At 51.7% G+C, this 14,955-nt stretch overlaps 1 protein-coding gene across 4 annotated transcripts in view; it reads right to left on the bottom strand.

The window, feature by feature from the left end:
* The window catches only part of SLC29A3 (solute carrier family 29 member 3), a 48,962-nt gene extending 42,820 nt beyond the window's left edge, over positions 1-6,142 (bottom strand). The window contains exons 1-2 of one of the 4 annotated variants that reach the window (XM_073240889.1): positions 5,644-6,142; positions 2,234-2,535 (exon numbers count right to left, since the gene is read on the bottom strand). In XM_073240889.1, coding sequence (XP_073096990.1) covers positions 2,234-2,535; positions 5,644-5,830 — 489 coding nt within the window. In that variant the 5' untranslated portion in view covers positions 5,831-6,142. The remainder of the gene's footprint in view (positions 1-2,233; positions 2,536-5,643) is intronic. The other 3 variants (XM_073240890.1, XM_036998807.2, XM_017652978.3) reach the window with 3 other exon arrangements.
* Between the last annotated feature and the right edge of the window lie 8,813 nt (positions 6,143-14,955).

Below are 14,955 nucleotides of genomic sequence, written 5' to 3' on the forward strand. Positions count from 1 at the left end.
TGCCTGTCAGGTACCCAGGGGCTTGCCAGCATCCCGCTCCTGACTCAGCTGGCCTGGGGTGGGGCCTGAGACTCTGCATCACTAACAAACTCCCAGGCAATGGCTGGTCTGAGGACCACACCTTCAGCAGGAGACTGCATTTACTACTGCGTGGCCATGATACCTCTTCAGAAGTGGGTTTATACCTCTCTGCTCTGGCCCCCAGAACTGTCTATGAATTCCTCAGTTAACAGAAATAGGCCCTGAGTGGGTATCAGAATCAAGGGGCTAGGACTGGGGGAAGGGGTATGAAGTCTTAAAATTCCCATATCTGCACCCCATGAGAATCTCTGGGGTGGAGCCCAGATACAGATATTTTAAAAGCTCCCTGACATGTAGCTATGGTAGAGCCCTTGAGACAATGATGCCTTAGTGGACATGTCACTTCTCCCCTACAAAACTGGGGAGAGTGCGTTGGGGTTAGGTCAGGAATTTCAAAGGTGCTTTTAGAAAAGGTGTGGTGAGCCACCTCCTGGGCCAGTGGAGGGGTGTGGCTAGGGTCTTCTAGGGTACCCTCTTGTCCACTGGGGCAACCTGGAGGAGGGGGCAGCTGGCAACCCCCCGGCCTGGCATGCCTTCAGAGATGTCCCCTATTCTCCCATCCATGAGCTTTCAAGAGAGAGCAGACATGGGCCTGGATCAGCTCTGGACACTGAGGCTCCTGACAAAAATTCGTCAAACCTCTGAGCCCTCTTTTCATCTAGGCCTTGACCTATTAGCCCCTGTCCTGTCCTCTGCCTGCCTAGCCCCTTAGAAAGAATCCTGCTAAGTCAGTTTATTGAGAATCCTCCCACCCTTGATATCTAATCACCCTCAGTATGTGATCCAGTTGCTCACTCCCCACCACTGGTGTATTTGTCCTTGGTCTGCCTTTACAAGAATCCCCTAGTCTTAAAGGCTCCTCTTAGTAATTTCCCACCCACTGATGCCCCACTCTGCTCCTTGGCTATAAATCTGCCCTTGTCCATGTAGTATGCGGAGCTAAGCCCGATCTCTCTCCCTTACTGTGATAGTCTTGAGTAAAGCCTCCCTTACCATTTTAACAAATGGCAGAATAAATTTTTAACACTCCCCAGCCTGATGAAAAGTCACCCCACAAACTGAGCAGTCCTGGGTGGTGGAAAGGGGCTTGGTGTCACCACTAACAGAATTCAGACTCCTCACTGTAACATTCAAAGCCCAAGCAATGACTTCAAGGCCCAGGCAGCAATCTCAGGCCTAATTCCTCTCTTATGTGCACCCTCCCATACAGCAAAACTATATGCCTTACTGTTCCTCATACACCCCTAACTTTCCTCCCATTTTGCCTCTGCCCAGGCTTTTTGCCTTCTTATCCACGTGCTCTGATTTAGAGCCATCTTTCCCCTGGTGACCAGACTACTATCCCTGAGTCTTCACTCCCCCGTCTTCCACAACTGCACAACCTCTCATTTTAGCCCAGGATGCAGTTCTCTGGGTTAAAGACTACATTTAAAGACTACGCTTCCCAGCCTCATTTGCAGCTCACATGGTCATCACGTGACTGAGTTCTGATCAATACAATGTAGTCTGAAACAATGTGTGTTAGTTCCAGGAGCGTTCCTATGCCTCTCCTTCCCCTCTTCCTATTTGATGTAATGGCTGGAGCTCCAAAAGCCATCTCATACTGTGAAGTGATCTTGAGCATGGAGGCTACACATGGTAGAGCAAATATGTTCCTAACAACATGGGACATCATACCGCTCTGGGACTACCCCCTCCAGACTTGAATGTGAGAGAAAAATGACTTTCCTTCTTGTTTTAGCCACTGCTCTTTTGGGATTTTCTGTAACTCATAGCTGAATTTTATTAGATCCACCCTTTCAAATCCATGGAGGCATGGACTCTGGGTTCTTGGGTTTACCATACTACACTGCATAGAATCATCATTTGCAACTTCTGCCCAAGTTACACAGCAAGCAATCTGAAGGCTGGGATTGTGTTTTACCCATTTCTATCTTTCCCTGCCACAGGAACTATGAAGACTCATACACAACATAAAGCATGTCTTAGGACTGAGCTGAATTCTTTCTACTATAATCTGTACTTCCTAATTTGCACCAATCGTCTCAGCATGCTGCAAACCTTCCTGGAATGGTGCACCCAAGTGAAGTTGCCCCACACCCCATCCAAGCTGCTTGCTCCCCATTGCCTCCTGGAAGGAGCATGGTCTTACCAGGATGTCTGAGCTCTCAGGGTCCCCCTCTGGGGCTGGGCTGGAACAGTTTTGGAGTTTGAATATCCAGTACTCCTTGGCAGTGACAAAGAAGTTCCATGGCAGGAGGCCACCAATGCCCAGGCTGAAGAAGATGATGTAGGCACCATTGAAGCGGTCCTCGGGCCTCTGTAGGCCAGGGGGTGGGTGGCCCAGCACCTTCTCAAGCAGTGCTTCCTGGTCAGCTCGGAGAGAGCTGCTTGCACTTCTGTATGTGGAGTTTGAACTGTGATGAAAGTCATCATCCTCTGAGACAATGGCCACTATTGGAGCAGAGAAACAGAGACAGGGCAGGTGATCAGAAGCTGAGGCTGGGCACAGCTGGGGACAGACCCATCCTACATAACTATGCCCCACTCTGGGGTGGACAAGGTCACCAAAGCATGGTTGCAGAGTTTCAGATTTAAGGATCAGGGAGAAAGAGAGATGTCAGAACTATAAGTGACCTCAGGGGTCACCCCTTTCCCCCATGGAGGGATAACATAGGTAACAAAAAATGCAGGGGCTGGCTGGGAGTAAGGCAATGTGGCATAGTGGGGCCTGTGGCAATCAATTCAGAAGGACAAACCTGGTCTCAAAGCATTCAAATTTCTTTCCAGCTATGAAAGAAAAGAACGAGGACTCTTGCTGGGCAAAAAATTGCTAACTCTTTTCAACTTTATGTGGGAAAAGTAAGGAGCAGGAAAGTGTGCAGAATTTTCTACAATCTGCAAAAAAAGCAGAGACAGGGTGGGTGGGGAAGAGAAAAACACACATAATGTATGTATTTCATCTGGAAGGATACCCAAGAAATTTCTAAGAGTGGTGGCCTCTGAGGAAGGAGGCTGGAGACAGGAAGGGAGGAGACCTCCCTGCATATTCTTTGTGCCTTTTTAATTTTGAACTATGTGAATGTATTACCTGTTCAAAAATAAAAGTGTAAATAAAAAGAAAGGCATTCAAATTAAATAACACTAAAAAAAAAACCCATAGTGTCTGGAGCTGCCTCTAGAAGCCAGTTTGAGACATCTGATAATCCATTCCTTCATTATAGGGGACACAGGTCCAAAGGGGAGAAGGTCATAAACTGGATAAATTAACCAAGTCTGGGTTTGCAGTGCCTGCCTGGATCCCCACCTCTATTTATCACATCTCACCAGCAGACAAGTCACTATCAATTTGTGATGGTACCTAAGACAAATGAAAGATTCTGGGTTATTAGTAACTATGCCTACAGGGCACTGGGCAAGTCACCATGCTTCTGGGCCTCAATTTCCCCCTCTGCAAACCTAGGGAAGACTTCCTCCAGTGTTTATGGACTCCAACTGGCTGGCAATGCCTGGCCCGTGGTAGCAGCTGTAGCACAAACGTATTTTCCCTGTCATCCTAGGCTTATCACTTGACTGGCTGGCTGCTCAATTTGGCTGCAAGGTAGCATGCCCACTTCTATGCTGTACATAGCACCTAAGGACATGGCACTAGCTTGATAAATGGGAAATACTTCCCTAAAGCTGAGGATGGGACACTCTGTGGTCCCTTCTGCAGTGGCTTCCACCCTACCCAATAACTCAGTAAATAAATGCATCTAAGCTTACAGAGGAGACTGAGCCTTAACTCAGAACATCAAGCCAGGCAGAGTGGTGCCTTTCTTCCCCGGTGAGATGGGAACACTCTGTCACATAGGCACAGAGCCTTATCCACTATTTCAGGAGAGCCTTACAATATTCCTTGGAATTAGGCAGGACAGGAATTATTGCCACCTTTTTTTCAGATGCAAAGAATGAGGACTTAAAGGCACTTGATTTGTCCTTTATTCGAACAGTAGGAATTCCCAATAAAGTAAAACCCAATACTCATGCATGCCAAGGACTGTGCCCAGAACTTGAGCCTGACAACAGCCTTATATGGTAAGTCCTACTCTAAGACCCATTTCACCAATGAAGAGGAAGGCTCAGAAAGGTTGAGTAATTTTCCCAAGGTCACACAGCTACCAAATGGCAAAAGAGAAGTTACATAGCCAAGCACTCTGAGGCCTAGGCAGACTTCTTGGCCTTCCCAGGAGCAAGCAGGCTGGCAATGTCAACCAGTGTCTGCTGGCTCCAAGTACAGACCTCCTTCTGGAAGGCCTCACTGCCACTGAGCTGTGAGTAGAGGAGATCAATGTTTACTGAATAAATGGACTCTGTGCAGCCAGATACTCTCCCCTACTGGGGCAGCATGTGCCCTGGAGCAGGCAGGCAGGTGGCAGCCAGATGTAGCCAATCTATTTTAAATTCCCCTGGCTGAGCAGAGCCCTTTCCCAGCCTTCTTCACTAACAAACTAACCAGACAGTGGGGGCACACACACACATATACACACACACGTACACACTTTCTAACAAGTGCTTAAAAATGTAAAAATTATGACCCATGCAGAATAATAGAAAAAGGGCAAGTGGTTCTTTCCAGATGCTCCAGCTACATGGGTGGGGGCAGGGGCCAGAAGCTCGGTCACTAAGGCCCACACCTGTCTGGGACCCATTCTCAGCTCCAGGCATCTAATTGTCCAGGACCACTCAACCTTGACCAAGCTTCTGAAGCAGCAGCCAGGAATTTTCTCTGGCCTGACTCACAGGCCAGGGCACTGGAGTGAGCAAAGCCTTATTACTCTTTATAAAAGCTAGCTGCTGGCTTTGGATTAAAGAGAAAGAGAAAGGTAAGGAAGAGCCCCAGCGTCCCCAGCGCAGGCTGCCCGTGGCTGGCGTGCGGTCCTAAAGCACAGACGGGAGTGACCCGACTTGGCCCTGCTTCCTCGGTGGGGGGTCTGGGGGGACACTGCACACACAAGCGGAAAGCTGGGGCCTGGGGCCACTGCAGACCGCGGTCTGGACCTGGGTCCTGGTTTTGAGGAGGTTCCTGACTTTGGCTAAGTCAGTCCCGCCTCTGCGCCTCGGTTTCCTGATCCGTGAAACGCGTAGTGGAGCCGGTGAAGCTAACCTATGGGACAGCATTGCTGGGAAACACAGAGCGCCGCCCAGAGGCCACGGCAGGAGTGGCGTCGAGGTAATGGACAGCCCGGCCTCGAGCTCCCCAGTCTGGACCAGGAGTCAGCCACCTTCTGGATCCTTTGGCCTGACTCGTCCATACCCAGGACCCCCACACCCAGGAGGCGCGGTCCAGTCGCAGGGAGTCCACAAGGAGAGGGCGAGAATCTGGGGACGAAGGAAGATAGAAGCTCAGAAAGGGGTTAAATGAGAGGAGAGTGGGGAGAAGGCGCCGGGCAGAGAGGCTCCAGAGAGCAGCCGCCAGGAGCGCCCGTGGGGCAGGCCGCCGAGAGCGCGGGCCCAGTGGGCGACCGGAGGCCTGAGGGCTGGTCGGGGGCCAGGTCTGCGCCGACCTCGGCCCCCACTTACTGTCGCCACCGCGCTGCTGCCGCCGCCGCCGCCGCCTCCCCGGCCGCCGGGGCCACTGCAACTCGGGGCTTCGCGGGGCCGCAGGCCGGGCTCCGCCTTCGGCCCCGCCCCGGCCGCCCGAGCTTCCCGTTTTGCAAACTCCCGGTTTGTGTTCTCCCTGCGCGGCGCCGGGCAGCAAGAACACCATCTCGCAGGTGGAGGCCGAGGCGCCTGCCGCCTGGCGAACTGCCCGGGGTGGCCCGGGGGAGCGCCCTGAACCCGGCCTCCGGTCTACTGCAGCCCGCTGCCTCCCCTCCTTGGAGCCGCCAGTGTCTCAGTCTTCCCCGAGGAGCTCCCAGAGCCCAGCTCCTCAGGACCCAGAAAAGCTCTCCAGCTCGCCCCTAGGACCCTGCGGAGCGCCCCCCTCTAGTTGCAGCCCCGCCTCTTCTCAGAGCCCCCTGCTGTTCCCCGACTGGGTGCCACTTCAGGGACCCCTCCTGCCCCAGCCCAGAGCTGGCCCCAGCCACCCAACTTCCGTTCAGCGTCAGAGCTCATTGTCTGGCTGCGGCAAGGGTGTAGCTGGGTCAGCAGCATACAGTCCTCAAAACCACCACCACCCCACCAGGCCCTCCCACCAGACACCACACCTTCATGTCTGAATTACAGGCCAAGGCAGGCAGCTTTATCCAACTCTCTTACATCCACTGTCTCATTAACTGTCACATGCCCTGAGGGCCACGGGTTGCATTATGCCCTTTTTACAGACATGAAAAAGCTGGGCTTTAGGGAAGCCAAGGGGAAGCTGGGGTTCTAAAACCCCTTTCCAGTGATGCCACCACAAAGGTGGGCTGTGCTGGGTATTCCAAGGGCAAGGTTAGACAGACAGTGGCCCTGTTTCATGGTGTTGGGGTAGGGAGGGACATTGGACAAGCATCACAATTAACTTTTCCTGCCTGTGATGAAAAATGCCAAGGTATAAACAGTATAGAAAGAATAGGAGCGACCCTATTCTTACCCAGCAGGTGGGCAAGGCTGAGGAGGGAGGGGACAGCACGGGTGACAGCCCCTTGAGGGCTAGCTGGTTGCTAGGGCTGGGTCTCAGAAGGGGCCCACCAGATGGCCTCCATCGTTAAGACAGAAAGACTTGGGAGGAAAATGCATCCACTGGCCTGCTTCCTGACCTGTGCGGGCTCATCTCCTCCAGGACCTAGACAGATGGCGGCTGTAGTGTCTAGTGTGGGGGCAGGAGGAGTTAGAGAGCTTTGGGCACACTCAGCCTCCCAGGGAATGTTTGAGGCTGTGGGGGATCAGGGAAGGAGCACGAGAGTGGGAGTCAGAGGCCTTGGGCTCGGATGCTGGCGCCAGAATCTCTGACCAGCTGAGTGACCTTGAGTAAGTCTCTTCCCTGAGGGCACCTTAGTGAAGAGGTCATAGAAACATCTCCCCTACAGGTTATCAGAAAAGAGGGAGCCAGGGTCCAGAGGGGGAAGTAGAGAGGAGACAGAGATACACGTTTTCACAAAACTGACTAGACAGATTCCAGGCCCAGGGAGGGCTGGTAACGGTGGGCGGTGTGGGCAGGCCCACTGACTGGTTAGGTTCCTGGACCCTGGCCTGACGTGGTCATGGGCAGGCCATGCAAGACCCTGTGATAAGGGCCTAGGAATGGGGTGCCCCTGTGAAAGGCCGCATCTTCCACCTTTAGGGCCTCCTACTTTGTACCTAGGGTGGGATGGGGAGCAGGGGGCATTGCCGCCGAGCAGAGTCGGTGGCAGCCACCACTTCCTTGCAAGCACTGTTGGAGAACATCAGGGGCAGCAATGGCAAATGGTGAAGTGCTGCGCAGCCACTGCCATCTCCATTGTTCTGGAAGGACATGGACAAGGAAAAGAAGGTGGAGAAGGGGGAAGAAGGAGGAAGAAGGAGAAGCTCCACACATGCAAAGCACTCTCCCCTGGATGGAGATTTTATAACTCTCAGCCCTTTGAGAAAAACGTCCTGTCTCTCCTGGCCTTGGAAATGCCCTGAAAGGTTCTGGGTGGTTAGGTTCTTAGGGGACAGAAGCCAACTCACTGTTACAGAGGGACTCCCTCCCGTTCCCAGGAAGCCGGGATGTGCTGCCCAGGACTGGCTGGGAAGGCTGCCTGGCATGGTGGGCAGAACTGGAACCAGACAGGCCTGGGCTTGGATCTGTTCACGTATCCCTGGGAGATAAAGCCTGGGTTCCCTGACCTGATAATACCAACCTTACATCCTTCTCTGAGGCACAGGGGAGGTGCCCAGTAAGTAGTTCTGATAGCTGCCAGGATATGAACATTCACAAAGTTCCCACTCTGTCCCCCACCAGACCCTAGGGGCCACCTCTTTGAGTCCAGTACATAACCTGATGAGGTAGGCACTCAAGTTAGCCTCATTTTTGCATGTGAGGAATCTAGGGTACAGAGAGGTTAGTATCTTGCTCAGAGTCACACAGCCAGTAAGTGGCAGAGCCAAGGTTCAAATCAATGCCTTTCTGCCTCCAGAGCCCAGTCAGGGGCTCCATCAAAGGTGGCAGGGAGTGGAGGGGGTCACACAAGCTCCTTGTCTTTTCCAAAGCCTGCTGACTGGTATGAGATTAAGCGTTGGAAGGAGCCTGAATATTAACACAGCCCCCCACAGTGGGAATCAGCCCAGGACGGCTGAGGCCTCCAGGCAAGGGGTTTTCAGGCCAATGCTGCCATCTCGTGATCCTGCCTTGTCATTGCTGTGCTCCCACTGCTGAGCTGGCTCAGCACCACTGTGCTTTGTGCTTTCTGCTTTCTGGGGCTTCCTAGACCCCCAAGCAGGGCACGTGGATCTTGGGAGATAAGAATCATCCATAACTGCTGACCCATAATTCTCTGCTGTCACATCACTAATTCAAGTCCTGACTCGAACCACCTCTCCTTGCTATGTTCAACTGCTTCCCTTAAGAAAGTTCTGGACCTCCTGGAGATCTCAGTCCTTGACCTCTCTGTCTCCCCTCCATGCATCACACATATTTCCTTCCACCCTGAGCCAGCTTAGTTCCCATAGTCCACCATTTCAGTAACATCTTAGCAATACCCTAAACTCTCGTGTCCCGGGGCAAACCTGGGTAAGCATTAGTATCTTTGTATCCCATGTCTGTTTACAGTCTATCTTCCTCCACCACCATTAGAGCTGTGATGCATTGTTTAATGTTGGAAGGACTGTGTCAAGCTGACACTGACTCTGGCTTCTCGTCTACACTAGCTCAGGAGAGCAAGGTTGTGCCAGGCTCCCTTGCCTGCTCAGGGCCTGCACACTGCCTGGCCCAGAGCAGGTGCTTGCTGAATGAAAAACTGGCTGATGAACAACCAGGAGATGGTTTACTTGGGAAGAAGATAATGAGCTGTTGGGATGGAGTGGATAGATGGGTATGAGGCCAGCAGGGCCAAACAAGGTGGGAGGGCAAGGATGATGACTGGGGTCCCGATAGCTCCCCCGGGTGGTGCCTCTTTTAGGACAGGAAATGCCAGCAAAGGCCCAGATTTAGGAGCAGATCACAGGTCCAACCTGGGATGCTGTTCGAGGCACCAGCGGGTGATGTCAGGAGGCATTAGAGCTGGAGGGAGAGGTGAGGGCTGGCGGGGGTGCTGTCTGTGACAGGTGGTAGTCAAAGCTGTGGTGTGGATGTGATGAACCAGGAGGAGGAGAAGAGGAGAGTTCTAAGATTCAAAGATTGAGTTGAAGAGAAAGCCTGCAAAGGAGATGGGGAAATGGGCAGTGAGACAGGAGGAGAACCAGGAGAACAAGGGGTCTGAGAAATTGGGGGCCAGTGAGGCTGTACAGGAAGGTGGGCTGAGTGAAGGGTGACTCACAGAGACATCTCTTCAGCTCTGCCTACGTTCCGAACCAGAGCTGGCTCATTTCCCCAGTGCAGGGAGTAACCTTCTAGGTATCAAGGCTGCTTAGGAATGGGGCAGATCTTCTTACTGACGGGCGGGACAGGCCACCTGGCAGGCCCAGGAACCAGGGTGGCCCATGTCTGTGGCCGGTATGCAATGATGCTGGGGTCCCACCATATGACCCATAGCCTCTGCCACCTCAAAAAGGGCTCACAGGGAGGGTCCCTGGTCTCTTTCCAGTGCAAACCAGGTGGCAAGGTGCCAGTTGTCTTTGGGTCTGTGTTTTCCCCTTGGCAATGCTAGGGGGAGAGCCCCTGAACTGCCTGTCTTCAGTGGTGCAGTGTGGGGGTTGATTGTGGACATGAAGGAGGGGATCGGTGTGAAGGTGCATGGGGAAGGCCACTGGGTGTGCCTAGGTCAGGGGTGGTGCAGGCTGGGGAGGCAGGCTGCAGCTGGGCTATGTTCCCCACTGAGTGGAACTGGACAGGAGCGCAGGACTGGGAGTCAGGAGAGGACTGACTCTAGCCATATGGCTCTCCTGGCTACATGAGAAGAGAAAACATGGGGTGCCACGGATATGATTAATTAGAAAGTGCTTTGTGATCTCAGATGCCTGCAAATGCACGGAGATACTCCTATTCATTTTCATCTAATGAAACTGTTAGGCAAGAAAATAGATATGAGTGGGGTAGAAAGAGAATAGGGCCAGTAAAGCCCACTAGGAGAGACTCAAAGAATTAACCAGTTAGCCGATTAAAGGTCAGAAGGCCAGGAGCAACTTGGCCTAGAAGTTTGAATACTCTCCAGATAAAGAAAAGTATCTCAGCATAGCTTATGCTTTCATTGTGTCAGTTAGCACGTACCATTGTAAGATTTACTTTAACACCTGCTAAAAAGGCCCAGCTTATTCAGGAAAATTCTATCTTAAAGCTAAAGTTGCATTTTAATCAAACAGAAGGTGGCTCAGCCCATCTTGGAGGCAGGGCAGACAGTCTTGATTGGTGTGCTTCCAGACAGAAACTGATATCCTGGAAAGGAATCAAAGCAGAAAATTTGTGTTAAGTTAAAAGAAGAAACTTAATGTCTTATCAAAGATGAACATTCTGGGACCATTTGGCAGTTTCGCACCTGGCCCTTTGTCGCTTTCCTGAAAATCCTCAACGGCCTATAAAACCTCAGACCCTGAACCCTTAGGGGCACCTCTCTCTGAGGTCGCCCGCACTTCCTAAGTGCGTAGCCTTTTCCCAATCTTTCAACGCCTCTTCTTTGAGGTAGTCCATGCTCCCCTTTCTCCTAGTGTGCACCTTTTTGTTTTAAATAAATTTCTCACTGCTCAACTTATAAAGTTTTGTCTCTGTGCTTTTCCACTGCTGTCTTTATTACTTGTCTTTGTCATTCTAATTCTCCAAATTTAAGCTCAAACCTTCACTCCCTCTGTCCTATTTCAGATAAGTAAGGAGGGACTGCTGAGAGCTCAGATCTGGGATTGCAAATTACCATCACCTGGGTGCCCCAGACAGACCTGCAGTTTATGGTCATGCTCTTTAGTGGCCTGCCTGAAAGTCCCCTTTCTTTGTCTCTAAGAAGTTCGCAGAACATCATCTCACACCGTCCAGTGCTCTGCAGCTCCCCCAAATCCTGGGGTGGTAGGGAATCAGTTCCCACGCAGTATAAATCCAAGCAGACACTGGTCACCAGGTGACACTGGCTTAAGGAGTTAGCAGGGGATGTGCCCATGCTGAGCAATAGTTCAATTAACTTCCTTTACTATTTTAATGTCATTCCCTGACACTCTCATTTTAATAAATTCCTTCCTCACCTTGCACTCTGACTGCCCTGCGTCTCAGAACAGACCTCTCCCCCCCAGCAGAACAAGCTTAGGGTATATAAATAGAAATATAGAGCTCAGAATAAGAGAGGTGAGAGTAATAGTCCAATGACACCCTGCAACTGCTATTGATGCCAATGATGACAAAATTAAAAAGGACTAATACTTTTTATTCACTTAATATTTATACTTGTTATCTCATTTCATCCTTACACTAAGTCTTTGAGGAGAGGCCTGTCATCCCCATTTTGTTGTTTGAGCATCTGAGGTTCCAAGGATTTAAGCAATTTACTCAAGGTCACATGGAAAGCAGGTGATGGAGTCTGGGTTCAAACCCAGGTCAAGCAGACCTCAAAACTTGTCCCCTCAAACTCACAGCTGAGCTGGGACTATGGATAATGTGAGCTTCTATTTCTGGAGCCTCATCAGTGTCAACCCTGTGCTCAACCCCTCCTCCCACTTTGTGGTGGTTTTATGCCTCCCATACCATGTGACATGGGTACCATCATTATCCCCTGTGGGAGTTAAACAGAGACAGGCCACCAGGAGCCTGAGGGAGCACAAAAGGGCATGTAGACACTGAGCCATGCCATGGGAGGAATTGGGAGCACTTGGATGGAGGAGAGATGGCCCCAGGATGGCCCATGAGAGCTATTTTCCAATATCTGGGTTTCATCAGCAGAAGAGAGGCTCCTGGGAAGAGGGCCAGCCGAGGCCACCATCCCATGGAGGGATGTGGGAGGGGAGCTAGAGCAGGTGCCACTCTCCCTCTGGTGCAACCTGGGGAAAGCAGTACCCTGGCAGGGGACCCTTCGCACTCCGTAGAGGGCCAACAACTAAGGACCGTGTCCCAGCCAGTAAACCCCTGACACAGAGGGCCTCTGAGTCTGACCCTCCCCTGCTTCAACACCTGTCCACAGTACATACTAGGTAGGTCTTGTTTGGCCTACATAGTGTTTAAAAACAATTGTGCTAACAGCTACAAATGGAAAGATTTCACATACAAATCCCAGTCCTGATTTCTGGTTTCTGAAAGCAGGAGGATGGAGCATTCCTGGGCACACTCCCCTGCCTGGCTACCAGGAGTCTGAGGCAGTGGTGAGGGCCTGCCCCTTCCAGGGGCTGTGTAGTCTCATTTAACCACTGTCTCCACTTCTCCCTATTGCTCCCCTGTTAAGCTGAGGCCAAACGTGAGAGGCCATTTCACAGAACATTTATCCTCCTGTTTCACTCAAGTAGAGACCCATGCTGCTAACAAAAGTGGGAAGCAAGCAATATGCTGAGACAGCCTTATGTTCAAGAAACAGCTGAGAAGGCACATCTCTTTGTCAAGTGAAGTGTTGACGTGACTGCTTCTCTTATTCATGTGGCTGAGCACTTGGATCCTGCAGACACTGTTTTTGACCCTTGGCCTACAGGCAACTCCAACATCAAGAAGCAGATCCATGTGAACCTGGAGGGGTGGCCTGGGCAGTTGGGTGAGCACAGCCCCTCTGTCCTTCCAGAGCCCCAGCTTGATCCTGAGCTCTCTCCACTACCGGCTTTCTTGCCTCCCTACCTGTGACCATGCAGTTCCCACCTCCTTCTGGCCCCACGGGCCTCACCCTCACCCCAATCTCCACCACCTGGATCCCGCCACCTTTCGGTGGGCCAGCTGGAGTGACCCCCTGTCTTCTCTGGGCTCCTCATGCTCTGTTGGTACCATTCTTAGGTTCTTGGTCCTGGCTGACCAGCTGTGGGAACTCACTTTTTATTCTGCTGTGAGCTACTTAAGGGACGGGCCCAGGCCTGCTTCATTTCTGCACCCCATGTGCTGTGCCCATATATAGGTTAGATCAATAACTATGGACTGAGTTCCAGGTATCCCAAAACCTTTCCGTGGGAAAGCGTCATAGGCTGAGAAACTAGGATACACAGATTGAAGCCAGTGAGGCCTGGGCTGGCCAACCCCCAACAGCTGCTGGAATATTGGGCTCACTGGTGCCCCCTGCCCTGGATTACCCCCATGTCTCAGCTAGGTTTACTGAGGGGACACCAGTTTACACCCTGTATCACACACACACACCCAGATGGGGCCTTGAGACCAGACAGCTGCCTTCACACCGGGCCTATCACCCACTTAAAAGGGCAGCCACATCTCTGCGTAAGATGTTCCATAAAAGAAAGTTCCGTAAACTTTTACCTAAAAGCATCTCCCACAAAATGCATAATTGAGAAACTATGTCTCAGGGAAACCAACCCCTGTGCTCTAAAATATTGTTGTTCTAGAAAGTGTTTCTGGACCTCAGGCATTGTGGGGGCCTGAGCTTCCTCGGTCCCCTCACCCATTTGTTTCTGTCTCTCCTCTACAATGTGGGCTCCAAGAGCCATATATGCCGCCCAGCAGGGACTCAGGAGTGACCGACAGTGTGCTGACTGGGATGGCTTAGCAAGCATGAACCTTCCCCCACCAACACCCTGCCAATCTGTGATTGGGAAATCAGGCTTGGAAGTTCCTAATCTGGAACTCCCCATCCCTGTAATGTTGCATCCAGAGCAGGGATTGTGATAGAAACAGCACTGTGCTGAGAATGATCCCCTCCATTCTTCAGGGCCCAGTTCCAGAGAGGCTGGGTTCTTGAAGGGCAATGCCTGTGTCCTGTGCAAGAAGCGACCAGCCCACAGAGAGATGGGAGGAGGTTGGGAGGCAGGAAGGTGTCCTGCTCTTGGGAGCAGGGAGGGATTGGCTGCTGCTGTGAACAGGAGGGAGCAGGGGGAGGCATGGAAAGCAGGCAGCCGCAGCCCCCAGGGCCTCGCCCAGCAGCTCTGAGGCCTTTAGTTAAAGATGCAGTTGGATTTCCAAGATGAATGGGTTGAACCTGAGCAACCAAAATGAGATCGTTTTAACAGCAAGGGAGAGAAGAGTTAGGGACCTCTATGGAGGCCTCGTTAAGGGAGCCTGCTATCCAGTAGGAAAGACTGTGTCGACAAAAATGAATTTTGGAGCTATTATTGGAAAAATAAAACTATTTCACATTTATGCCTTGAGAGGTTGAGACTCCTGGGCCAAATCCATTACATTTGAATATTTACATGTATAAGTATATGCTTGTGTATGCACAGATCTTCCTGAGAAGATAAAAAAGAAATGTAACCGCTGTCTCTGTGAGGGACGATGGCCCTGGGCAGTGGGGGAGGGAAGCGGGTGAGACAAGAGAGGGGCATCAACTTTTCACCTATTCCTTTGTTCCTTAAAAAAATTTAAACATAGGCACATATGATACTTTGAATTAAAATGCAGACGTTTTGAAAATTTTGCTAAATGGCACTGGATGAGGTCTTCCTGTATCTGATCTCAAGCAACGGCTGGGGTTAGAATGGATTTTCTCTTCTTATGGTCCTAGGGGAGGAGGAGAGAGCCAGGGGCCCACCTTCCTGGGCGACAGCTGGTGGCCTGAAGCTTGCTGGCTGGCTGGGCATGTGTGCCTCTTTGTCACCTCACTAACTGCATTAGGGCACCTCACTGGGCAGTCACATGGTCAAATGCTGGGCCAGTCTGTCTTCTGCCGGCTCTCGGTGTTTCCTCATTCACCCCTGGGACTGACAGTGAAGGGTCCAAGGGGCGGGCCTGTCGCACCC

The sequence above is a fragment of the Manis javanica genome, chromosome 7 (genome assembly GCF_040802235.1).
Source record: "Manis javanica isolate MJ-LG chromosome 7, MJ_LKY, whole genome shotgun sequence".
Lineage (NCBI taxonomy): Eukaryota > Metazoa > Chordata > Mammalia > Pholidota > Manidae > Manis > Manis javanica.